Source organism: Opisthocomus hoazin, chromosome 22 (genome assembly GCF_030867145.1).
Source record: "Opisthocomus hoazin isolate bOpiHoa1 chromosome 22, bOpiHoa1.hap1, whole genome shotgun sequence".
In the NCBI taxonomy this organism is placed as follows: Eukaryota; Metazoa; Chordata; class Aves; order Opisthocomiformes; family Opisthocomidae; genus Opisthocomus; species Opisthocomus hoazin.
The window spans coordinates 2,716,476-2,744,347 of NC_134435.1; the positions used below are offsets into that span (position 1 = coordinate 2,716,476).

Here is a 27,872-nt window from a genome sequence, read left to right on the forward strand (position 1 = left end):
TATTTGCAAAAGAACCCCACACGCTGCTTATTAAATAATGTCTTCCACTGAATCAAGGCATTACTATAAGCCCCATGGAGTGTGTTGTACAGTGCATGCGATCTCCCAACTCGGAAACAGTTCCCATTGATGTCATCCACAGAAGGAGCTGACGATCCCACCGCTAATCAGGTAATTTGTTTTAACAGATTCGCAGTTAAGTACAGTGGTGTTTTCTTTGTTGGCCTGGAGGCCAGACCATCTGGGAAGAGAGCGAGCGTCATTGCACTCACTGGGAACACCAGCATCGTCTCACGGGTGCTGAGAACAACACAGTGCACACCTGCAGTACCTGTCACTCGATCTGCCCGTGAGCACGTCCCTACACACACCAGCTCCCACGCTGGAAGGGATGGTCCCAAAACATCCATGAATGGGTGGGTCTGCTCCAGCAATGCCAACGTGAATTAAGCCCCACGTCAGAAGCCACCCAGTAACAGCACCCAACCGCGGAGCTGAAGGAACCTCCAGCTCTGCCCGACAGAGGTAAGAGGTGGGCAAATGTTTATGCGGGTATGAAGCCATGTAAAAATTAAATCCCTCTCTTCCTAAAAGATCATTGATCTTTTAGATTGAGAAGCAGTTTGGTTACTCGGGATGCACAGAAAAGAGGAGACATGAACTGTAAGTTTAAATTAAGAGGTGTGGGTATCAGGAGAGAAAAAGGTGAAGATTAACACAAGCCTCATTTGTAAAAAGAAAGGGTTCTTTTAATTAAAAATGTGTTTTCATCTTTTAAATCAAATCTGTTTTATGGGTGATGGGCAGTCAAAGCCACACATTCATATTAATAAATTTTCTATGCTAATGTTCAAAGGAAAGGAGGAACACACGCACTCTGGGACTGCATCGAGAGTTCTGAAATTTTAGACTAAACCAGTTACCTACTCACAGCAATCAGCTCTCTCCTGCAGGGACAGAAGTGTTCTGGTAAACTACAGCTGACACACATAATGAACAATTCCATTTCTTGAAGATTCAATAAAGGCTAATCTGAAGGGTAAAGTTCCCCGTTGCTGACAGCTGCCAGGTGAGAAGGGGATTTGTTTTTATGAAAGAGAGAAAGCACCAGTAGGTTTTTATTCACTGGGATCTAAGCAAATCTGTGCTGACAAGTTTAACATTTAGATTTTCTTTTTTTTTTGTTAATCTTTGAGTATCATCTTGGTTAATTTTTTCCTGAGGAGTTATAAAATGACTCTGCTGTTGACAGTAACGAGTTGCCGTGCACCACAGATCTCACGGCTGTGACTACAGGTGTAGGACTTGGACCTGTCATATTCAGTGTTGTCTTAAAATGACGCTAGAGGCATTTCCACACAGGTAATCCCCCTCCAGGCCTACACAAAGGACGACTTTTACACAATCAGGAAACACACGCAAACATTAGAGTTTTCTCTCCCCATCGCCACGATGGAGCCGTCCTCCTCCTCCCTCCTCGCAACTCCTCAGCACCCAGAACTGCGTCGCAACCCCCCGCAGAGCCAGAGACCCGCCAGCTCTGCCGCTGCCACCCCACAGCAAAGATCAAAACACCACGGCGATGGGCAGCTTAGAACTATGCCATGCTGCTATTAATGTTAAATCTGTGATAAATCTATTAAGTCACACACAGATCAATAAACAGCTTGCCATGCTGTAAGAGCAGACCATGGTCCAACCACCTTGTGTGCTAAATTTATACCCCTATGTAACTGATTTGGGTTGGGGGTGTGTTAAGCCTGCAGCCAGAACGATTTAAACGACATTAGAAAATACACGATGTTCTTCCCCTTTTGTAACTACTAAAAATCATGTTTGTGAAGTTATTCATCTCAGAAAGTTATTTTGACAGTTCTCCAGCAAAGGCTGCGTTCGCACTGATTTAAAAAAAAACCCCACGATCAACCAACCAACCATGAAAACAAAACACCACTGTGAAACTCGTAATGTACGACGCTTGGAAACTACTGGCGCTTCACCCTTTACTCAAAATATTGCAGGACACCTGGAAGTTATTAGGTACAGTAATCATTTCTACTTTGCCTCCAGTCTACATTTCTCCTCTGGGTCACTCATGAAACATTTTTAATCCTATAAAATAGAAACCTAATTCAAAAAATATTGATTTCATGTATCTTTTTATCTTTCTGACTTCAAGCTCGCTCTCAGCTGGGCTGGTTGCCTGCATAGCTCTGGTGCATGATCTCACACGTGCAAAACATGGCCATTACCTTTTTACTTTTATCACCCCAAAAAATTAACTAGGCTGAAATGTCACCCCTTAAACACATAGGTGACATTTCACAGCCACAAAACAATTTGAACGAAAGTAAACTTTAAAGGTGGGAGTCACAAAGAAGTCCTCAGTTAGTTCTACGGTATTATCTGTGAATGAAAGGCAACATACTATCTTCTGGATGAATGGAAAACTCAGGTAGTTCTCAATCAACTGCACATATGAAAATTCTCATATATCTCTTCACAGTCCAGGTATAAATTATGGCTACCTGGTCAAATTCCAGCTTAATTACAATCTCACATAAAACAATATCCTGTCTAATTTAATTGGAGTATGACATAATAGGGGATTTATATTAATCAGAAACTTCCTGAATAGTAGTTCATCTAAGGAGCTACCTTTTTATAGGCTTTTATCTATTAGTGGAAGCTTTCACTAAAAATGTAAGCTGTAACCACCACCTTATTATATTTTTGCAGTGATCCGTCTTAGGGTTTTATACGGTTTGCATCACTGTAAGATCTGAGTATCTTCTATGTGAAATCAATAGCAATATCAAAGCCTATAACTGGATAATGAAGTTTTAAAAATGACAATAGAGCTGAAATCCCCTTCTCTTGCACCTTTATTCTCCTATGCTGTCATTTTAATTTCAGGGTTCTGCTTGTACAGGGTTTTGGAGGTTGTTTTTGGTGGTGTTTTGTTTTTTTGTTTTTTTTTTTTTTTTTTTTTTTTTTTTACAACCACGCAAACACCTGTAGAAGAGCTTGCAGAATCTGACATCAGATCTGTCGCCTAGAACAAGTTGGGATTTTTTGTCACGGAGCTTTTTACAAGCAGATCAAATCCTTAAACAGCAACCAAATCCTTGCTGAAGCCACTGAGCCTGAGAACAGAGTGTGATGGAGAAAGTTTAATGGAAGGAGGAGCAGAAATGTTGACGACACGATACTGGAAATCAGTTCACAGTAGCAAAAAACAGTTGTGGAAGAGCCTACCTGGCATCCCTGCCCGTGGCAGCTGCTTGGTGGCCGTGGGTGCGTTCCCATCTGTTTGTGAAGGTGAGCACAGCAGCCTCAAGTTTCATTTGAGATGTACACTGCCCGTACATCAGAAAAGCTCCACTGATGTCACCCGTCCCTCTGCATTTAAACACCTCCAGTATCACTGCTGTCAGTGGCAACCGATGCTCTTCGGGCGCGAGGCCACAGGGATGGTGCCGGCCCCACCGCCGACCCACTGCCGTCCACCCTGCTGCTGGGCTGCAGATAACACATCTGACACACCAAACTGGGGCTCCAGGAGAAAACCCTGATGCACACGGGGTTATTATAACTCAATCCACCCCATTAAGAGGCACCCAGCGGTCTCGTTTCCTGCTGTGCTCGGCACTGTGCATGCATTCAGCCTTAACGATGCACAAGCCACAAGCCAGGTAATCAAACCCCAGGATTTGTGTGGCTCATCTCAATAAATGCAGCCCCGAAGAAGCTGCTGGCCCAGGCACTAATGTAACACCCATGGAAGGTTTACAGCCGAAAGGAAAGCTCGGCGACAGCAGGCAGCAGCACCGAGCGGCACCTCTCCCACCCCAGACACACATCCTCCCCTTTTATTTAATGCGGCGAAAATAAATATCATTGTAGCAAGAAGCTTAGATAATTCCTTCACTGAGGTTAGATGCTTCTTTGACTACAGTGACTGCTACCTCCAGCAATAACGCCTTAAATCTCCCTGGGCAGGGTTTGATGGCGCAGGAATAAAAACGTCGGTGCCCTGTTTATACCTCAGCTGCTTCTCCCGCAGCAGTGGTGACGAACAACGCGTTTGACTTCTCCAAGTATGGCAACACCCTTGCCTGTCATCCCTGTTCGCTCTCGGTGTCTCTCCTTCTGTTTATTGCTGGAAAAGCCGATTCAAAGTTTCCTCTTCCAGAGGGTCTGCACATCAGCGAGCAGCACTCAGAGCCACGGAGCCACCTCTGCAACGCTTTTGGCACTTGTGCCCACCTAAGGGCGCTCAGACCACGGCTCTCCGGTGAAGAGCCCTGAGCATCGTTCCGCCATCTGGATCTCACAGCTCAAACGCCCACCTCATTTACGTCAAGCGAGACAAGGGGATTCTGGCCCACGGGGAGCACAGAGCCCTAATTTCATTTCATTTAGCCTGCAGTCACAAGACTTCTTTTTCTGTTGAATTATTACTGGGTACCATTAAGATGTATGGCCTGCCAAATATGTTTAAATGACTTTTTGGTCCCCATCATCACCAGGAGAAAGCTAACAAGATCTGTCCAATCTATCTAAATAGCGATGGGAGGGAGCTGGGAGGAGATGACAGCATTTAATGAAGCAGTAAAGAACGAAGGCTTTCGAAACAGATGATAGACCCTAAATAAGTAAATACCAAACGGTAACAATGGCAAGATTGCCTGATTATATTTTCACAGTACGCCTGCTCAAAACAGCCGTACGTATTTATTCTCTCTGGTTTCTAGGCAGACAGAAGCAATCCCTAAGCGACGCAGTCCTCTGGCTGCAGCAACCGCAAAAATTTATTGCAAATATAAAAATCCCCAAACAAAGCTGCATAAGCCCACAGGCCACTTGTCGCAGCGGAATGGTTCATCTAGGACGTGTGACAGAGGACCTGGCAGCACAAGTCCCCCTCAGCCTCGGGACACGGCGCGTCGGCAACACACCCTGCAGGTTTTCACCAAGGCCCCAGCTCAGATGCCAACCACAACCAATAAGTATTGATTTCATTTTTGGTAAAATATATACCTTACGCAATGAGTAAGGGCCATAAAACCTAGATGGGAAAGCTGTTATATTTTTTGAAAGGGCAACAGGCAAAACGAAACCAAAGACAGAGGAAATACTAATTCCTTAACGTCTAGCATTGTTGGAATTCCCAGAAGTAAGGTAATTAAGATGGAATAGGGAAAACATTCTCTTATTTCAATGTCAGACAGTGCTTCAGACAGTTTACACACCCACTGGGTGCATTCTTCACCAACACGTGGGCAGAGACACAATCTTTCGAACAGGTAAGCATCCGTAAAACAGATGCCTAAAACCAGAGAGACGTTTTACCCGAAATCACTCAAAATGACTAGTTTTAGGTGGGAAAATAGCTTGACTTCAAGCTGCCACAACATCCTGCACTCTTGTTCAAGTGTCATACTAACAAAAAAAAAAAAAAAAAGAAATAAGAACTGTATTATGATGATTTCAACTAGTCACGGCAGGCAGACTGCATCGATCTTAACGGTTCAGGGAGTCAGATCCCCAACTTTCGGTCTTCTCTTTCTTTTCTGCATGAGACGATGCAGAAGTTGTGCATGTATTGTTGCATAGCACAAGCAGTGAACGAATTTAGATGACTCCAAAACTTCTGTCAACTTCCAAGAAAACAGGATGGCACCTGATGGCAGTGTATAGCTTATCTTAATGCAATAATAGCCAAAGTCAACTGGTTTTCCCAAGTCCAAGCATTCTGTTCTCCATATGAACATATCAGGGCACAGTTCTTGCCCTCAGGACCCAATGGTGGGAAAGATCTTGCCACGTTATGACATCCACCAACTTAACACAACTCTGTTTGTTTTGATTTTTATACTGCTGTCTTTGAGGAGAAAGAAAATATGGAAAACAGCGCTGGAAAAAGAAAATAGTTTAAATTGTGTTTTTATGCAAATGAAGTAAAGATAAACTCTGTGTCCTCTCTTAACGTATATCTGCTTGCCCACAGATGCAATAAAATGCAGCCTACTGAAAGCTTTTCGTCCCTCCAAGAAAATAATAGTCTAAAAGAAAAATGAGTACTCTAAACAATTGTAAGCAGTCAATTTGTTAAGCAACCATGCAAGTTACTTCTGCTTGGAGCAACAGAGCAATACCAACAAGGGCTGCAAACTGCCATGTGAGCTGCATCAGGATTAATTATATTATACTACAACGTCTGGAAGGAAGGACACCAAAAGAATGAAATGGAATTTTATCTGGTTTTGAGCACATCCTACCAGGGAAAGCAAAACACGGCTCATAGCAAAGCCATTCTGCTGTCACTGTTATCGCAAATCAATACAGTAAGAAGGCAGCTTCCTGATCAACAAACATCTGAGCATCTGCTTATGCTGACGAAGAAGCATCTCCATCAGCACTGGACTGAAGCAGCTTGGTTTCATCCCGCACCAGCCCAAGGCAGGTTGACTTTGGTATCTAAGATGGCATGAGCTCCCAAGGATGCTCTCTGCCTGCGGGAGGTTTAGCAGGAGCTTCTCCTCGGGGTGTTCCCCCGTCTGCCTCCAGGCAGTGAGCTTGTTCTCCAGTTACCCTCAGCTGGGACAAAAAAAGATAATTTTTGCTTCCTTTTCAGTTGTCTTTTAGTAAGATTTGGCGTATTTAAAACTTCTCCCTCCCAACAAATATGACCAAAACTAGCAGTTACGCCCAACAATTTTGGGGGAGGTGGGAAGGGGAGATGAAGCAAACAGATACCTGCCAAATGCATGACAATAATCAATACTGAAACATTGCCATCAGATCCCAGACTGAACCTTTCCAGACAGCTTGGCAAGTTCGAGACACGGACTCTACCCTGCTCTCCTGGAGGACAGCTTGCTCAGGAAAAAAAAACTTTTCATATGTACTTATTTGTCGTTTCCAGCTGGGTAATATGATGGAAAAAGACCCATTGTTTGTACTGCCCTGACAAGGCTCGTGGTGTACAGGAATGCTGCTGCTTCTTAAAACATCCCCTACCAGGGAACTGTCAGGGGGTTCACTTCTGTACACTCAGGTTCGCTGATTTAAGGACATCGCCTCGGAGCACAGACGATACTGCACGCTCTTCCTTACTGCTTTCTACTAGAGATGTTATTTTTCTGGGAGACAGTCAGGCGGGACAGTCCCGTATTCTTCAGGGCAGAGTTACTCAATTCAGCCTCGGAGATTTTTCCAAGAATCCTTTCTTCATCTTCTCCTGCCACCCTCAGAGCAGATTTAGCTGCAGCAGAGGCCAACGCGGCCGTTCCCAGACAGCCACCAATGTCACCCCGCAACAGCCGGGGGGGACCAGCCAACCCCTCTGTGGCTGCCATCGCTGCCAGCAGTGTCCAGAGCAGGTCTGACCCCCCAGTCTCATCGGTGTGGGGCAGCTCCGGTCCAGCACAGTCCCAGCCAGCTGTGGAGACCAGGACCTGCCTCGTTGCCTTCCTCCCCATGGCCGTCCCCGCTCCCAGCCCGGTGCTGCGCGGGTCCCCTGCCCACTCCTGCGGGCAGCACCCCCATGTCCCCCTCGACTCTCCTCAGCAGACAGACGTGCCCTCACGCGTGGGGTCCACCACCCAGGGCCACACACTCCTGCACCCTCAGGAAGACAGCAATAAACATCACCTGTCCCACCCCAGCATCAGCGCTCCTGCGTACCCAACACACGGGGAACGGCTCAATCTTTTCTATAAAAATTAAACAGTATCTTCTCTTGGAAATCACAGAATCACAGAATGGTCGGGGTTGGAAGGGACCTCTGTGGGTCATCTAGTCCAACCCCCTGCCGAAGCAGGGTCTCCTACAGCAGGCTGCAGAGGACCTTGTCCAGGCGGGTCTTGAATATCTCCAGAGAAGGAGACTCCACAACCTCCCTGGGCAGAAAAAAGTTCTTTCACAGTCCAGGGTCCTCTAACTTTTATGACCACAATTAGGTTATGACTATATATGGCGACGAAATGATGGCGCTTCAGTCATAGGGAAATCTGGCACCTCTGTCCTATGGCTTCCTTCTCTTTCTGGAGAAGGGGGGGGGGGGGGGGGCTTTGAAAGAAACCACCTACAGCAAACGCCAGGCTTTTAAAAATCCAGAGCATGCTCCTTTACCTGCTTTGTAAATCACTCCTCAACATTACAGTCATCTCGGCTTTCAAGTCACTCCAGTCCTCGCGTGTGATACACAGGGGTGGCTGTCTCTGGCTGCGCCTGTTGCCCTTCAGAGGAAGATAAATGGTGGCCGGTGGCAGCGATTCCCCCGGACCCCCGGCTCACACGGGCAGCGCATTGGGCGGCAACGGCAAGGTCATGTTCTGGGGAAAAGTCACTCCGAGGGATGTCGAAATTTAAGTCAAGGTAAAGTTTTCCTCAGAAGTTTCCATTTGAACTACAAGGCAGTCGGGCTTTTTGTACAAGGAAAAAAATGTGATGTTCGGCACGAACCGCCTTTGCAGCAGCGATGTCCCTGTAACGGGGTCTGCGGCACGAAGCTCCGGGCACCTTCCAGCCCCAGCCCCACTGCAGCTCCGACAGGAGAGCCCCGACCGCCCTCCCTGCGGGAAAGGGGTCTGAAAGGACACGAAGCCTACAAGAAAGTGCAGCTCTGGAGGGTGGAAACAGCAAAAAGCTGAACACTGTTTAAAAAAAAACCCCAACCCACACACCAGGCTCTTTTCTGAAAGCCAACAGCTTCAGGAAGACCGACACGGCACCCAACGCCCGGCCGTCTTGAGACTCACCGCGGGGAGCAGCCCCAGCCCCATGCAACGGAGACTTCCATCACACACAGCGTCAGGCAGGCACCAGGCTCACTTGAAATGCAAACCCTGTGTACGTTGCTATGACAGAGAAGTCACCCGTCCCTTTGCTGAACGTAGTAAAAAAAAAAAAAAAAAAATTTGACAACGCATTCACGAAACGATGCAGACCAACGCATTTCTTGGGTAGTGGAACAAAAGATGCCCAGTCGTACTTTGCAGGTAATGTTAGAAATCAAATTGTACTAAAAAGAAATGGTAGGAAACGACCTGGATGAAGAGTTAGAGCGTACCCTCAGCAAGTTTGCTGATGACACCAAACTGGGAGGTGTGGTAGATACACCAGAAGGCTGTGCTGCCATTCAGCGTGACCTGGATAGGCTGGAAAGCTGGGCAGAGAGGAACCTGATGAGGTTCAACAAGGGCAAATGCAGGGTCCTGCACCTGGGGAGGAACAACCTCATGCACCAGTACAGGCTTGGGGTGGACCTGCTGGAGAGCAGCTCTGCGGAGAGGGACCTGGGTGTCCTGGGGGACGACAGGTTAACCATGAGCCAGCAGTGTGCCCTGGCTGCCAAGAAAGCCAATGGGATCCTGGGGTGCATCAAGAAGAGTGTGGCCAGCAGGACGAGGGAGGTTCTCCTTCCCCTCTACACTGCCCTGGTGAGGCCTCATCTGGAGTACTGTGTCCAGTTCTGGGCTCCCCAGTTCAAGAAAGATGAAGAGCTACTGGAGAGAGTCCAGCGGAGGGCTACGAGGATGGTGAGGGGACTGGAGCATCTCCCCTACGAGGAGAGGTTGAGGGAACTGGGCTTGTTCAGCCTGAAGAAGAGAAGGCTGAGAGGGGACCTAATAAATGCCTACAAATATCTGAAGGGTGGGTGTCAGGAGGATGGGGCCAAGCTCTTTTCAGTGGTGCCCAGTGACAGGACAAGGGGCAATGGGCACAAACTGAGGCACAGGAAGTTCCGTCTGAACATGAGGAAGAACTTCTTCCCTCTGAGGGTGACGGAGCACTGGAACAGGCTGCCCAGGGAGGTTGTGGAGTCTCCTTCTCTGGAGATATTCAAGACCCGCCTGGACGGGGTCCTGTGCATGCTGCTGTAGGTGACCCTGCTTCGGCAGGAGGGTTGGACTAGATGACCCACAGAGGTCCCTTCCAACCCCTACTATTCTGTGATTCTGTGATTCTGTGAAAGTTACCTACGCAGGTCTTCTATACCCAGCAGCTCTTCAAACACATTTTGATGCGTTTGCTCTACAGACTCAGACTCTAACCCATTTCTTCTGATGATGGGTGAAACCCAAGGAAATTTCCTGTCGTTTTGGTTTAACTAAAACCCTGCGATCTGACGAGATTTCGACGTTGACATTGTAACATTGTTCAAGCAGACAAAACCGTGAGTACTTTTTCTAATCTATGGATGGTTCCCTCCTTCGCCTCGTAGAGGACACTTACTCTGCCAGGACACACCGCTCCCACAGCTACAGCTCACGCGAATCAATACTCTGACAAGCAAGACCCCGTCACTAGGCACAGGCATTCCCCCACAGCCAGCTACCACCAGTCTCCAGCCAGCACTGGACACCCTACCAACATGATGAGCCACTAGGAGAAAATCACCTCATGTGAAATCAGGGTGTAGCTCTCAACTTACTGACCACCAAATTATAGAATCATAGAATCATAGCATGGTTTGGGTTGGAAGGGACCTTAAAGACCATGTGGTTCCAACCCCCCTGCCATGAGCAGGGACTCCTTCCACCAGCCCAGGTTGCTCAGAGCTCCATCCAACCTGGCCTTGAGCCCTGCCAGGGAGGGGGCAGACACAACTCCTCAGGGCAGCCTGGGCCAGGGTTTCACCACCCTCATGGGGAAGAATTTCTTCCCAATATCTCATCTAAATCTGCCCTCTTTTAGTTTAGAGCCGTTCCCCCTTGTCCTATCACTGCACACCCCTCTGAAAAGCCCCTCTCCATCCTTCCTGCAGCCCCTCCAGGCACTGGCAGCTGCTCTAAGGTCACCCCGCAGCCTTCTCTTCTCCAGGCTGAACAGCTCCAGCCCCCTCAGCCTGTCCTCGTAGGAGAGGTGCTCCAGCCCTCGGATCATCTCTGTGGCCTCCTCTGGACCTGCTCCAACACATCCATGTCCTTCCTATGTTGGGGGCTCCAGAGCTGGGCGCAGGACTCCAGGTGGGGTCTCATGAGAGCAGAGTAAAGGGGCAGAATCCTGTCCCTCACCCTGCTGGCCACGCTTCTCTTGATGCAGCCCAGGATACGCTTGGCTTTGTGGGCTGCAAGTGCACATTGCTGGCTCATGTTGAGCTTCTCATCCACCAGTACCCCCAAGTCCTTCTCCTCAGGGCTGCTCTCCAGCTACTCTCCGCCCAGCCTGTACTTGTGTTTGGGATTGCTCCTGGAGCGTTATGGTGGCAGGGAGATGCTGCCCACCCACCCACCGCAGCACGGACCCCTCCCAGGAGCCTCCCTTTCTGGAAACCAGCAGAGCTTGCAACACCTGATTCACTCTGACATAGTCACGCCGTTATTTCCACACCTCCGCCTGCTGCAATAAAGAACTGCTCCTGAGGTGGACGTGTCTAAGAGGTTCGTAGCGCAGGAATGAGGGAACTTGCAACCTTTTCCACGTCCAGTACCAAGGCATTTCTTTCTGCTCTGGAGAGGGCAGGGACACTGGAGACTGCCCGCGACCAGAGGAGGACAAGGACAAGGCAAGGCTTGCAACAGATATGGTTAAGCAGGGTTTAAATGGTGAAGAAATGGTTTCTTTCTTATTCTGCTTAGAAAGAGGTCTGCAAGATAAGAGACATAAATTACCCTTGAATTTTCCAGATTTTCAGTGTCTGTGAGCTGAAGAGAGATGCTGCAGCCCCTGACAGCTCAGATCCGTCTGCCATTGACACAGAATAATTCCTAAGCATCAAAAAAAGTCTTCAAAACATCTCTTAGACACCGATAGTCAAATTTTTCAAGAGTTATGCAAGCAAGGAGGCTTAGAAATCCCTTAATTTGCCGAAATGGGAATTGTTCATGCTCCTCTTGTGCCTTCATTTGAAACACCTTTCCCTTTATTTCCAGAGTAGAGAGAGCTGATCGAGCAGAGAAAGCCGGCCAAGGAAGCGCCGGGGTGCCGGGGCTCGTGGAGCTGCCTGCGTGGGCAGCCACCGTCCCGCTCCCGGGCAGGCAGCGGCGGAGCTGCTGGCTGCCACGAGACGGCACGCGGGCTCCTCGTCGTCGTATCGGATCAGCCTGCTGACAGCAGGGAGGGATAAGAAAAATATAAAAAATTTAAAGCTACCGGTTTCTGTTCCTCCTCACGCTGTTTTCCCTCCAGGGCTGTCACTGGTTTATTTATTTATTTATAAGGCAGGCGGCCCCGGCGAGGGATGTCTTGGGGATTTTATGGAGTGGGCAGAAGAAAGCGATCAAGAAGGAGGTTTCTCAGCACCTGAGACCGCAAACATTTATAGATCGGTGCACTGCGACACGTGAGCAATTCCACTGAAAGTAATCGAGCTTTTTAAAAATGATTAAAGTCCCAGGGGCATGCGAGGGGAATTGGATAGCCAGAGGTCATACGCGCCTAAACCTGGAACGGGCAGAAACCACCAGAGCATGAAGAATTTGCATTTTGTATACAAATGCAATACAAGAGATTATAGATTTACAAGACATAGCACACTGGGAAGCCGGCCGGGTTTGCTGCAGCCCGAGCTGGGCCGTCAGCCGGGCGCGGCAGCGGAGCCCCTGCTCCCGACAGCGAAACCACCCGGGCGACTCAGCGAGTAACACTCCAGCACAGCAAAATCGCCTCGCTTAGTCTGACTGATGGCTAGGTGTCTTGGGAAGGTATTTGTAAGAGAAACAGTAGGGCTCTGGTACCAATTCTACTCTCTCGATACAGCTGTTGTGACACCCGTACCATTTACTCGGCTGCTAGCTGAGCCCAGCACCAGTCATCTCCACCGCATTGAACCAAACCTGTTACTTCAAGCGATTTTCAGCTGACGTCTTCTGAAGCTGGAATTTGAAATTATCTGGGCCTCTCAACCCAGCTCCTACGGGGCATCGTCCACAAAAACTAATAACAACGACAACAGCAATAATAACGATAGGAAGCCAAAAATCCCCACAAGTAGTGTAGCTGCTTCATCAGATATTTCAACCTCTTCCACGAGCAACTTCTATCTAACCCTCGGAGTAAATTACCCAGTGCACTGACAAGAGACAGGTAATGAAATTGCTTTGCCACTGGCCTTGTTGGTTTCTTCAAAGTTTCTTTTATTATAGGAAATTAGTGGATCAATTAACACTTCTTGAAGCACTTTTTGTTTCATGGGCAGAAGAACGTTTGCAAAGTCTGACGGAAGATCTGCAACCGAGAGCTACGGCGTGGGAGGATGAAGGCAACGGCTCAGTACGGTGTGGTAACAAGTCCTCCAGCTTTCCTTTTCCCTTTTCTCTTGCCTTCTTGCTTTCTCCGTAAAGGAAATTACACCTGCCAAATCTGCCCCTGCCTAATGTTTAACAAAAGGAAAGCTGATCAATGATCGCTTGGAGCTGCTGGTCTTCTCCCAGGAGCCAGGAGAATGACGCTAACCTGCCACTCTTTTTTTTTATTTTTTAAAGCTCTTGGACACATAATGCCTATTGCAGGGAAAATCTTTTATTCCCCAACGCCCTCTGTTAAAGAGCTCTTACAGAAAAGGAATCCAACAGTTCATTACTGCTAGCTGCTCAACGCACTTTCGACATCATTGTATTAGAGCCTCGTTGAAGGGCTTGAAAAGTGAAATGTGAAAAGCAGCTTTTTGGCCACCAGTTTATTTATTTGCTGAAGCCCTGTTTATGTGCCAGAATACAAACCATACTATTTATAGTTCATATAATTTGTTTAATGCATTATGTTCAAGAGGCCACCTGCGCTAATGCATCCAAGGAGTAAGTGGGTTACCCTCACTCTATTTAAGAAAGGTGAAAACCATTCTCTGAGCCAAATCCCTCCCGTCAACGCAACTGCTTTCACCCAATTCCAGTCAGTGAGGGTGCAGGGTACGGGGAATGTGGAAGGGGAGAGCAGGAGGAGACACCATCGGTGCTCACCTGGATGGCAGCAGCCAAGTTTGGTCTTTAATGGTGCCGTTGTCAGCGTGTTTCACCATTGCCATGAAACTGCTGCCTGGCAAAGAAAATCTATTTCTCTTCTCTCTGAAAGCTATTTGACTTGGTGGGTGCCCACACGGTGCTGCAAGATGAATGCATGCTATGCCCATCATAAATTGCTTTCATCTTCCATTCAGCTATAGTCGTTAGATGTCAATGTATTAATTACAATCCATGGTGCCTGCTCATCACATCACACTGAAGTATTCAGTAAATACCAATCAACACATTTGAATCTTTCCACGAATGTATCTTGCCTGACTTGGAGTGAATAGGTTCATAAAAATACATCTTAAAATGAGGAGGATAATAGCAATTCTGCAACAAATTTAGACTCATACACATCTCATATTTTAGCAGATGATTGGCTAGTAAATGGCATTAAAACACCTCCATTAGCCCTGCTGGAAGATGCATTACACCTCACAGCAGACTCCAAACCAGTCTGCCTAGGAGAGACTCGTGTATTTTTCATGGTCCATATTGCACTGAACATCAACTAGCAATGAAAATAAACCAACAATAATTAGTGTTAAAATAAGTGGAGATGTGCTCTCTAAAGCAGTCAGAACACATGCCTATTTTATACCTTCTTAAGCCCGTAAGTCACTAACTGGGCTTGTCTTGGGGGCTGGAGCTGATTTCGGTGGCTACCACAGTGTTACATGAATTAAAGATGGACAGTGCAGACTTTTATGCTGTTTACTGAAGGAGAATCCAGCAGAGCTCTTTTTGTTGCTACAATAAACTGCAGTCCCCTGAACAGAAAAGTCTGAAGGCAACAGCCTCTGATACCAGCAATGACCAAATGCGACCTGATGTTATCACTACTTCTAACACAACTTTGCCTCCAGGTCCTACAGGAATGTAAACCCTATCTAGTGATGCTTGCACATCAGCTACAGATGTCAGGACTGCCATGCTCTTGCTTGGGTTTTTAGGGCAGAAAGGGGAATTTTGTTTCCACCTGGTTTGGTCTGTTGGCAAATCTGGGTTGCCCTGCTGCAGGAAGCCATGCAGGATGAGAAGGTCCATGCCTCCCACCCCAGCCAAGGTGTCCTCGACAGGCAACCACAGCCTTTTGGTGCACGACCAGCATATTAAACAAAAACACATTAGCATTCCTAAGAATAACAAAGAAATGAGATAAGTAAGAAACAATATTTGTTCTTTCTGACGCAGCAAGACCTCCCGGCATAAGTTAGGAGGGGATGGAGAAGCAGGCAGGCGTCAGCCCGGCAACGCTGACTCCCCTCCTGCCCATCAGGCCCTGCTGGACGGTCAGTTTTAACTTCATTGCTGGAAACTGCAGCAAATCATAACTTTACATGTGGATTTATACCTATGAGTCATTACCCTCTAGAGGAACCCCCTCCCGGACACGTAAACCACCAGGTTTTTGGGAAGACGCTGAGCAGCAGGCGATGCAGCAGGCCATTCTCCAGGTTCACCAAACAAGCACTAACATTCCTCCTCCAGCCCCCAGTTTTTTTAAGGGCATTCAAGAGGGCTGTGCTAATGGAGACAGACCAGATACCCAGAACGACAGCAGCAGCAGCGCTGCCTTTCCTCTCAACAGATTGCTAAGGGCTCCGTACACGGCTCCTGAACCTTCACGACAGAAATGATTCCCCCCCATCCCCCACAATGGGTTCCTTTGATCAACAGCCTCCTGGAGGTGAATGGAATATAAAGAGAGATATTTGTGCAGCAAAATTTTTAGGATTCTAACTGCAAAAACTATCAAGTAATAGCTGTGAGACTAGATATTAAAAATATGCATACAGCCTCTTTGCTGTAAAATCCAACAGTGCAATGGCACTGCCTGAGCCTGGCTGATGCGGTGTCACGACGGGCAACGGCTCTTGGCTTTCCACAGACCAGGGTCAAACTAATCTGGCATTTTTTTTTTTTGCTTCCACGTGTGAACAGCAGTATGGCAATCTGGACTGCAGGTACAACCCCAATTCATGGACGTTTTGGAGAGCTGTGTTTTCTCCACGATTAAAACGAAGCATGAACGACATGGAGAATCAGGTCACAGAGCCAGATAGGACAAAAACAAGGGAAAAAGTCAGTCTGGGCAGCGTCTTTCAGGAAAGAAAGTTCAAAATCAGTCTCTACCTGAACGTGGTTTCAGCAGCAGCTCCACCAGGACCGGAGCCCTGCACTGAGCGTACATGGAATCAGGCTGTGGGAAAGCCCTGGGAAACACAGCTCGTGGCAAAACACAGCCTGAATTCATATTTTGAATGATATGCTGGTCTTTCAAGCTCTTGATTCTCCCATTTAATTTCATATTTGAAAGGCACGTATACCTTATGAAATCATGAAATGGTATTTCTATTCTCTCTTTTCACCCTGCTCCTTTTCTGGTGCTTTGGTTTGAAATTCCCACCATTCCCACTGCCTTTTCTGTGCCCCATCGCCGCTCCAGCAGCTTTGGGGGCTGTGACGCACAGCACTGGAGAACGATGCTGGGTTCCAGCTGGCCACAGCGTAGGACACTTCTCCAAAGGCCCTTTGGTGCCCGGGGGGGGGGTACCTGCGACCTTTTTGAACACGTTATTCAGCTCGCACGATGACCAGAATGACAAATAAAAAGAAAAAAGCCACGTATACTTAGCACATTTCTTTCTGGTAAATCACAGTCTCAGATTAACTTCTCCAAGCAGCAAGTTTCTGACAGTGCTGCTGGGATGTCAGCGCACGGACCGTGGTGAAAGACCCAGGATCTAAGTGCGGCTTAAAGCACGGGTTCAGCAGGACCCGTACTTAACGGTTTGCACAGAGAGAAACAAAAATCCTGCAGATGTGTTTTATATACTGCGGAGGGAAAATCTGCCAGCAGAAGCGGTGATTTGGAGGCACGGCAGGCCTGAGCTCCGAGTTATTTATTTCTATTGAAGGCTCTTGATGTTCTTTCTGAGGTTTCGATCATCAAGAAACTTCAGAATGATCTTTTTACGACAGTGCTAAAGACAGACTTTGGCAACAGCCAAGTTTCACCTCAAATCCTGATGCCACTGAAGCATCTCCAAAGGTTTTTACTTTTCTCTATAGGCTAGCACCTTTTTTGATTCTTTTTGGAAGTATTAAAGCAGAACCAAGCTTTGAGTTCAGCTTATTCAATTTCCTATTGCTATTTTTTTCAGCTTCTATCTGGACATCCTGGATTTGTCAAGGAGATTTTCTCCTGTGAAGAACATGAAATAAAAACATCTCAGCTGTGGCTCTACATAAATCGTATCATTGCACTGGGGATATGTACTGTACTTGGTAATTTTATGATGGCTGCTCTGGCATTTTGATTAAAAAATTAGCACTGCGGCTACACGATACCAATAAAGTATGTGCTAAATTAACTAAGAGCTGGCTGACGGACAGATCTCAAAAAGCATTTCTCAGAGGGGACCACTCAAACGGGGCTGTTTCTAGCGGCGCCGCATGAAGAGTCATCCCAAGCTCAGATCTGCTCAACATCTCCATCGAGATCTGAAACAAAGACAGAAATCCCAGCTGGCACTACAGACACCGGAGAGGGATGGAGTGGAAGGCAGGACTGATGGACTGAGCTTTCTGGGTTGGCTAGCAACCTGCACCCACACACAATAAAATATTTTGATATAACCACATGTACAGTTCTATATGACACATTGACCACACGTCCAGGAACGAGGAACCCAGGCCAGAACTATAAAACGAAAACCAGATGAGATAACCGATCCTGTCCCCACCTTTAGCAAGGAAACGGGTCAGCGAGTGACAAAACAACAGTGGCCAAAGACCAGCGTGCTCCCTGCTGGGACGGTGAGGAAGGGCAGTAGAGGTACGTGGGAGATCCCACCCTCTGCGCCAACGCCGGTGGTGCCAAACCTACACGGCACCACGAGCCCCCCCTTAGGCAAATGCAACACGAATCAGGAGCAGTAGCTGCAGTAGACACATCCGAGACAGATGTTAGATGACTTTTTCTGATGCCTTAAGGAATATTTTTGGCCTTAAAAGCTACGAATCTGCTAAACCGGTTGAAGAAAAGACGAAGGGCACGTAGGTGGAGAAGCAACTCAAAGCATCCATGAGATGCCTCAAAGGGCAAAGAGAGCAAACATCCACAGCAGCTTTCCTTAGATGAAGGCACATTTCAAAAGCAAGATACAGCTCTAGCAATTACTCACTAGGAAAAGCAGGTAGAGAAAACAAGAAACAAGAGGAGAAACACCAGCTAAGATGTTCCAGTCTGTACATAATAAAACAAGATCTAGGAATGCCTGCCCAGGATGCTACCATATCACGCCTTTGACTTCCCGTAACATCTTTGGCATTTTAACTATGATCTTCCCCATTTTCAGTGAAAAGACATTTTTTTGCTTCATGACTATGCTGCATTTGTTCCACAAACTCCTCAGAAAGACAGATTTTGACAGAAAAAAAACAAAAGTAAACACAACGCAGAAATTCTGGATCCCATTTTCAGAAATAACATCTGCTTTTGCAAGGGCAGAACAAAGCCCTAGGAAAGCCTGCAATTCCACATTCCCAGCTCACTGAAAATGCAAATTATGCTTTCTAGATCTCTACCTATGTGATCTGAAGGAGCACACGTATGTCTAGGACTGTACGCCATTTTATGATCTCACCAGTGCTTGTATTTGCTGTTCACTGACGTAATTTCGTGTCTGCGAGCAACAGAAAATACTATTATTTGTGTCTGTGAAATTGCTTCAGTGAACACTGCCGGTATGGATCAAATAATTTTTTTGAGAAATAGTATTTGCCTGGTTTTGTGCGCCAGTGAGTCACTCCTAAGTACTTATAAATATTAAATATTCTTCTACTCCTGCAAGAGTGTTTGTATACAGCATTTGATACGGTGTGTACTACATCACCTCTGAAGCGCTACTCCACATGGCAAAGTCTCGCATTTAAAACCAAGATTAACAAATCAACGCACCCTGAAAAGCATTTATAAACCACCAGTACATTGCATTCCGCGAGTTTTCTTTGCAATTTGTAGACAATAGATTTCCAATAACAACTTGTAATTAGATCATTTGCTCTTGTTCACTCATTACATATTAAGCCCATCGACATTTTGCAGATGGTATCTTTAGAAATGAGAGGCATTTGAAAAACTGCTGGAGTTCAGAAATTCAGACTCGCAAGTACCGGTTCCCGCGTGCAACTGATAACGTCTGCGCAGACAGAAACGGCAAACCCCGCGTCAGATACTGTCTCTGCCTTCTCCTGAGAAATTCCGGACAGCAAGTGTTGACCAAAAAAGCAGGAAATCACAGTAATTTTAACCACGTCCACATTTGCCATTAATTCTGCCAAAATCTTCTTTCAGGAGACACTGTTAATTCAAATCATAACGCCAAAATGTATAAACTAAGCAGAGTACAGAACTGCACAGCAAACCTGGTTAGATGAATTCATCTCTGATCTCCACACGGGAAAAACTCCCTTTTCTGGCCTAAGGCAAAACCATGTCCCTCTTTCCACCATTAAAGATGCATCCACACGCAAGGTTTTTTTTCCTGATCTGAGCATTCTTCGTTATCTCTCTGGAACCATAACTTAGCACTTCAAGCATGTTTGCTTAGAATAAATTTGTCTTTTTTGCTACAAATTAATTCTGGGGTTTTTTTCCCCTCTGAGAAAATACCTTTTACTTTGTGCAAAATGCAGCAAAACAAATGAGAATCCATACCAAAACCTGACTCTGACAGCTGCTTTGTGGAACTGCAAACGATGCAGGGCAGCCCCGCGACAGATTTTAGACTTCAAGCTCAGAACTGAAGATTTTCACAATGAGAAGAGCTTTAAAATAGAGCAAAAAAGCAATCACCTTCTTTGCAGAATGGGTGTCTTTGATAGCAAAGGAGGAAAAAAGAAAAGAAAATTTTCCACCTTTTAAAATTACCTGTCCATTAAAATGAAGTAAAGATGAATTCACTTCTATGCGTGCCCAGCTGAGGTATCCTAACAGCCAAAAATTACATTTCCAGGTGTAACAGGATCGTTCCTCATGCTCAAGCCAGCATCTTACGCTCCGTCTACGAGCGAGGCAAGGAGTCAGGTGCTTCTGAAGATGATCTAAAAATCCAGAACCTCTTGAGCAGGGAGATCCCGAGAGCAGATCAAAGGCAGCCCTGACCTCGTGGTGCCTGGAGCTCAGCCCTGGGCTGCAGCACAGGCATCGGCCCATGCAGAGAGCCCGGAGCACCGGTCCCTGTATCTCCACTTTGCTGAACTGTTGTGTCCACCTATGGCACAACGCTGCCAGCTTGGTCCCAATAACGCCTAAAAACCCAGTACAGGATCACAGCCTGGCTGTGGAAACGCTGGTTACTAAGTGCTGTTGTGGTGACTTGAACGCCCATTGGTTTTTCCCATCATCTCTGCTCAGCCAGTCTGCACCTGCTACGGAAACCAGCTAAATTGTTTTAAATTTCTGCTTTTTGATTGATTTTTAACTTTTAGTTTTGTTTTTGCTGTAAGATTGCACCGGTAAATAGTAAAATAATTAAAGTTGCCGTTATCCTCAGTAACACGGCTGGCACATCACTCCTCCAGGCAAGCAGGAATCGGTTGCGTTGGCCAACCGAAGGAAAGCTCATTTCTTTCCCGAGCAGTTCGCATCACCTCTAACACTGCCTCAAACCAAAAGGAGAGGCCAGCGCTCCCCTGCTTGCTAAGACGCGTTTGAAGTTTAGATATCACATCGCTCACAGGAGAAGCAAATCAATGTTGGTAAGCTAATGAATTATTTCCAAGTTTGTACCAATATCTGCAGCAACATGAAAGAAAAATCCCATACCGGGGAGATTACAGCTGAAGAGGCCGAGCATGGTGCACAAATTGTCAATATTTGAGGACTGTGATTTCATCCTGCAGATAACTGTTGCTACAACATTGCTGAAGAGAACACCTCAAGCAAAACACTTTATCTCACAATATAGTTGTCCAATGTAATTAACCGGGCTTGACCAATCTAGCTGGAAGGTAGCAGTAACAAGCACCCAACACTACGTGCCATGCCATCGAGGAGAGCAGCTTCGTGAAGAGGTGTAAACACTTCATCTGAACATGGAATTCACAGAGGTGATTTCTGCTGGAACAGCTGGCTCGCCAGGTGTACGTGGAGTACATACATTATGGACATATTTTTCCAAATATCAGTATTCGTTTTCTTCACACAGAATTCATTTATCACCTTCCTTAAGAAGAGGTATCTATCAAGAATATTTACACTTGTGAAAGCTTCCTTCCTCACTCAACAGCTCCCTCTCCTGCTCAACCCAACAGCCCCTTTTTAGGTTTGGTTCCCTCTTCCTCAAGGTAGAACTCGGCTTTTTTTTCTCCCCAGTCAGCATCAATCTCTGTGCTTTTGGGACAACCACAAAACCCTACCCTGAAGTAGTTTCCAAGGAATCTGAAATACATGCACCTCAAAAAAATCAATCTGTTTTATACTCTGTGCTTCTAATGAGCCTCCGGAGGATGCTTGGAGGGGCCAGGGATGGACGGCTCGCTCCTCTACACCGCGCAGCCTCATTGCCCGTGTTTCAGGATCACTGCAGTAAATCCGGAGTCAGGCCAATGCCATTCCCTGCCGCTTCCCAGCACCGGCAGCGATTTATCCAACACCCACGCCCAGCCCAGGCTCACGACTCATTTTTTCACCTAGTTCATTCAAATTGACCCTTCTCTCTGATTTCCCAGTCGCCAGTGGCAGTGCTGGGAAAGCCCCAGGACACGTGCCCACGCCGTGGGCTGGTACCATCTGCCCTGCCCAGCTGTCACCCAGCATTTCCCCGACCTCCCACTGCAAGCGTACATATCCCATGTTCATGTTTCCCCATTGTGCTTTTTTGATAAATACTAAGGACAGGTAAAAGAGGAAAACCTGAACTAAAATAGAAGCAGGGAAGAAGGCAAACTCCTTTACAAGAGTGTAACAGCATTATAAGAGGAGTTTAAGAGAAGAGCACACCAATCCTGCAGCCTCTTCTGCATCCATCCCTTCAAGAAATATGCTCCTTCTAAACAATATTTGTGTTCTTTAGATAATAACATATCCATAAAAGCTAACACATCTCTCATCTTAGAGAAACAGCAGTTTTCTATCTCCCTGTAACCTACACGCATAAATGCCTGGGAAATAACAACTGGACTGAAAAAACAACAATTCAGTATTTTTCTTTGAAACTGCCTTTGTGGCTTTTTTTGGTCCAGAAATGACATCAAGGATCTCAGAACATCACTGGAGAGCCACAAGAAACCGTGAGATACAGCCGCCTTCACGAGCCACTCTGGGAAGCACAGGGCACGCACGGAGACCTCAGGGAGCCATGACGGCATCGAGACGGGGAAATTATCTTGGGGTGTAATTTCTAACCTGACCTAGCAAAATATTGCTGGTCTTTTACACAATCTCAGTCAAAAAGCTTTCTAAACCCCGCGTGACCTGCTGGGAAGAGCTGCTGTGGGGTACCAAAGGTGCTTTCACAAATGTAATGAAATGCCAAGGCAAGCTGTGAGCAGGGGACGTTGGTTGGGAGAGCGCTGTGATTGGCAATGGGCTGGAATTTAAGAGGATTTTATGGTAGGGTTAATAACTTCCTATTAGCTAAACAATGTTGACGAGATAAAGCCGTTTTGATGGGATGCATGTTTTCCCTCTCTTCAACATATTTATATTACAAATTGACCTGTCCACATTGATGATAATATAGATCTAGAAGATTACGCTCATTTTTTTCTTCAGCTAGGCTTTCACATCTGCCAGCCTGCTACTTTCCCATTAGGGAAGACAACAGGAATGCCAAAAGTGACATGCCTAACGCTAATGACCTCCAGTCAGATATGATTCCAGAAGTTATATCCAAAAATCACTTGTCTGAGCATATTTAAAGTACGACTGAGCCGGGTGATGTGCTTGCCAATCCACCAGACTATCTCCATGCTGATTAATTAGACGCACGCTCTGCTTTAGCTCTTATGACAACTAAGCCTTTCATTTATTGCTTATTTATTGAATCTTTGTGACAATATAAAGAAAAATCAACAGACAAATATACTTGTTAGTACTCTTTCTATTTTTGGAATGTGAAAATCGAGATCGTCATATTAAAAATGTTTTCTTTTACTTATGGTCCTGAGCCTGCTTATCTAATAGAATTTATTAATGAGAAATTAGAAGACATCTACAAGTTGTTCTTGCCAGAGCTGCCAGGGGAGCATTCCATCCGTCTCACACGTTACTTCTGTATGACTAAGGTGATTTGAAAAGCGAGACTTCAATTCTGTGTTGATAGACATTTCTAGTCATCCTCACGCACGCAAGCAAACTCCTAAAAATTGTACTCCTGGGATTCAGGAACAAAAGAACTTTCAGAAAATCAGAAGAAAGATTACAGGGTTAATAGGAGGGCCACTATTCCTGTTCAGAACCCAGAACTGTGCATTAAGATGTGTATGCATATTATTAGCAGGACTGGAAATTATTATTGCAAATAGCACCTATTAGACATATTGCTTGTAAGGATGGAACCACATTTTAGAAAAGGTAAGAGACCGGATTCTTCTCATCCATGCGCTTTTCATTCATTTATAGCTGATCAACATGCATGGGGATCAAAAAGTGCCCTTTGAATCTCCGTGGGTCTTGAAGAGAGACGATGGGTCAAGAGAAAGCAAAAGAAACACGCGGAGCGAGAGAAAGAGACCACTCCGTGGCTCTGTACGTTACAGAAAGGCCACGAGACTCTTTACAATGAAATGCAACTTCTAAGGCAGCACAAGAACAAGAAATTGGAAAGCTCTTCACATTATCAAGGTCATCTGCGAACCTCTCCAACACTGCGACACTACACCAGAGCACGGCGCACCGGAACAGACGCGACCGAGTTTTCGAGAGGATAAATTAGATTGAGACTTTTTGATGTCACTGAATTCTGGTAATTATGTTCCTCGGCTTGCTGAGCAGCCATCCCCGCAGCCTGCTGCCAGCATGTAAAAATGAGTGGCTTGGGTGAGCTTCAAGCAACAAAAGGATCACCCTAATGGGCCACAAATATGAAAAATGGGGATGCCGTGACTTTAAACTACTGCTGAAAGCCAAATTCTGGCCCCTGACGAAGCACAAATTTCATAAACACTTGAAGGACTGCAAACCAACGTATGTGCTTAAGAGAAGTGTTTGAAGTATTTTTGAGATGTTTTTCCTACATCTTGTAATAAAGGAAAAAGATCTACTTTGCCTGAGCAGTGAAGTTTGCTCACAGAGTCCCCAAAATTTCTAAAGTTGAAAGCAATAAACTTCATTTTTAAATTAAAAACTGATGAGCCATTAACCTCTCTTGACAAAAGTGGAGATTCTGGGAAAACTGAAAATGGAGAATAAGTCTGATTTTCAGCTTCAGATGAAGAACAATTCTCTGCATATACAAAATCCATTAGCTAGACTCTCATTGTTATGCCTTGAGTTTTGTTACACTATTTTTCCAGTTTATCGATCACTATCTCTGTTCATTGGCTCATATTTTGCACTTGTCTTATTTTCATTGCCTACTTAAAATTCACTGAACCAAAAATTCATATAAATGACTCCTGGAATCTAGCTTTGAGTTGCTGTGACTTTGAGAACCCATTGATCCAAATATGCTCCCAAATAACTGCGTGTCAAGCCTTTATAGCTGGGTTAATTCACTTTACGGCCTTCTTAATGTATGAGATTTTATGTTTTACTGTATATCTGCTGGTTTGAGTGTGCTCTGTTGAATTAAATGCACATGCGGTTCGAACAGGTCCAAGGTGACAACTGGGGGTAATTTTAAAGCACTTTAAACATTTTTATCTATTTTTTTTTTTAATGAAAAACCCGAAGTCAAGTAAGAGAAACCACGGTCTTTAGAAAATAGGGTATTTGGCCAAAACAGAGGATCTGCATCAGCATCGTAGCTCACCAAAGAGCAACAACGAGGAACGCGCTGGTGCGGGGCACACGGTGACGCTCACACACACCAAGCTTTCCCCACCGAGCAGGCACTGGAGCAAGGTGCCCTGGTTTAGAAAGGGAAATCAAGAGGTACTGAAACTACTTTGTCTTTAAAATGCCACATGCAAAGATTTGAGAATCCAGCTTAAGAGGCAGCCAGCTTGTTACCAGCCTTTTCCAGGGAAGGACTTCAACAAAAGCTTACTTTAAACATGAACATAAAGTTATGAAGATAAATAGGATAACACAAGTACTTCTTTTTTCACACCGTCCAAGCAGCTCAGTGATCTAGGGATCCTTGCAAATGGTGCTGAGATACGTGTCGAGCTTGCACACCATAATCCACTTACTAACACAGAAACAGAATGCAGAAAACGTCATTTCCAGGCAGAATATTCAGTGAAACACCTTCCCCACAGCAAACTAACTCACACTACCACAAGGCTTCTGGACAGTCAGGATTACTCAGAAACCACACACTCAGGTCTACAGACCTGGCCAGGTCACCAACATCTCTTCATTGCCATCAACAAGAAGCAACACAACAAAATACCCAAGAAAACAACAAGCCCCACACCCTTTTACCAGCCTCCTAGTTCACGCTTACCCTTTGGAGCACAGCAACCTTTAAAAAGAAGCCTTCCACAGTATTTTCATGGCATCAAATACAAAAAGGGATTATAGTTGCTGGCCATGTCTGGGAAGACATCATCTCCACCACAGATATTCATATGCTTTCAACACTTAGAACACACAAAAGCATCGGGACTCACGGAAGGCTGTATAGAGCTCCTGTAGGGTTAAGCGGCCGTCATTGTTGTAATCATCAAACCGAAGAAGGTCTTCTAGTGTACAATCCAACAGATCATCTTCCAGGTCCTCCTTCTTCATTAGCTGTAGCAAAGAGAACAGGTAATCTTAAATATAGAGCTACAGACTGTTGTCCCAGCTCACCCAGCAGATTTTCCATTAAATGACCTTTGGGCATACATATATAGATACATCATATCTATAGTTACGTACTTGATTTGTATCAAAATAAAACTGGTATTTGCAATCCTACAGCAATTCACAGGGCATGGACTGCTGAGGGTGAGGACCTTCTTCCTCCAACAGCAACACAGAAACATATTTTCACTTTGCAAATGTATTGAAAAAAAAACATTCAAACAGGGAGAAAGGAAAGCCTGTTTCTCCTCTCTCCTCTGTAGGTAACGACAAAATTGTACTAAGGAGTTCTTTTAGGACTAGAACGGCCAAGAGTGGATGGTGTATTCATCAATAACATGTTTTTCCAGCCCCTGACAGTTTGTTTCTTATGTATTCTAAACATTTCACACATTCTACGTTAAAAATAGAGAGCTTTAAAAGTCTTACATCCAAGTTAGCAAATAGCCACACTCAGACCTTAGCATAATGAAAATGTTATGTTCTCTGAATTTATTGTCCATGAAGAAAACTGCTGAAATGTTGCATCTTCTGGGCAGGAAGGTTTCACGCTGTAGTCCAGGGACTCTTTTATTTACTATTCTAGTCTTGGCCCATTATGTTGAAGCAATTTAAAGTAATAATGCTAAAAAAATGACCCTTCACCCAGCAAGTAAAAGTGTTCAATAAAAGTGAGATCAACCATAACTTCCAAGATCAATCTTCTAAAGATGGAAATTTCCCTTTGTCTACCTCTGTATTGAAAATTGATTAACTTTTCATAAGACTGACAAGTTTTTACTAGTCCTTTTGATTTAACGTCAGGAAAAAAAAAAGCCCCAACACAAAACACTTCAGCTGCAACAAATTCAGTAGATTTATGAATCTGAGTTTAAAATACATTAAAGTTTTAAATGGAAATAACTTTCCAATTACCACCATTGTTAATAGCCCTGCACACCCACGGCTGCAAAACTACAGGGGCACTTCATGCTGCCGGGTGCGGAGGGGAACCAGTCGAGAGGGTCTGCCAGCAGCCAGGAGGCAAAGCAGCTCTCGATAGCAGGGGACGGAACCATCTGCTGCCGTCTTTTTGCTCCAAGCAATTCTGTTTTGGAGCAGAAACAAGCGGGCGAAGATCCTCGCCATCGGCCGGCGCTGGGCGCTGCCCCGCTGTCCTGTCCGGAGGGCTCTGCTTCCAGCTTCTCCTTTGGAGTGACTCCCTCTGCCATCAGCCTCCTAAAGATCCCCCTTCGGCTCTTCAAAATGACTTTTTTCTGCAGCAGTGCACGTTACCTGCCTCGAGTTTTTCCTTCCAGACAAGGTTATAGTGCTCGAGAGACTATTTTTCTTTTAAATAAAACAAAGAAAATGCACAGCAGCAGCTCAGTCAGCAGCCGGAGAGAACGAGATCCCACTGCACCACATTCCCTGCAGCTGCCTCTACCCACGGGCAATGACAACCCCATCTTTGGGGGGAATTTTTAAGTCACAGGGAGCTTCAAGTTAAAGAGCCAACGCAAATCAATCGCAAATCAACCTAACAGGGCAAGAAAATTCCTGCTAAGGCTGTAACACAGAAAATTAAAACTTGCTCATTACCTACAAAAAACCCCCTTGAAAACTGGGTAAATCAACTAGTCACGTCAGAGCACGTGAAAATCATCTTCTTGTCAGAGTCAAGAAGAAAAATAAAAAATTGGCACGCTATGTGCAAACTGTGAACACTGTGGGTATGCGTGAGCCCCAGCGCTGCCCGGCAGGCGGGTCCTCAGCCCGTCGGGAACCCAGCCGCGCTCCCACCGAGGGGCCCAAGATTAGCGTGCTCAGCTCAGGATTAAAAGTGTTCATGGCTTATCTGTGCTTGGCATGAACCAGCATTATTTTGTCTTTTGAGAGGCGATGCTGTCAGCTCAGCAACGCTTGCGGCAAGTCTGTGTGCGAACAGGGAGGACGTTGGGCTGCCAGGG

The 27,872-nt window shown here is 45.8% G+C and overlaps 1 protein-coding gene across 2 annotated transcripts in view; it reads right to left on the bottom strand.

Annotated features, from left to right (window-relative positions):
• Positions 1–27,872, bottom strand: part of FSTL4 (follistatin like 4) — a 242,229-nt gene that overhangs the window by 81,352 nt on the left and 133,005 nt on the right. For both annotated transcript variants that reach the window (XM_075441818.1, XM_075441817.1), the window contains exon 6: positions 25,749–25,869. In XM_075441818.1, coding sequence (XP_075297933.1) covers positions 25,749–25,869 — 121 coding nt within the window. The remainder of the gene's footprint in view (positions 1–25,748; positions 25,870–27,872) is intronic.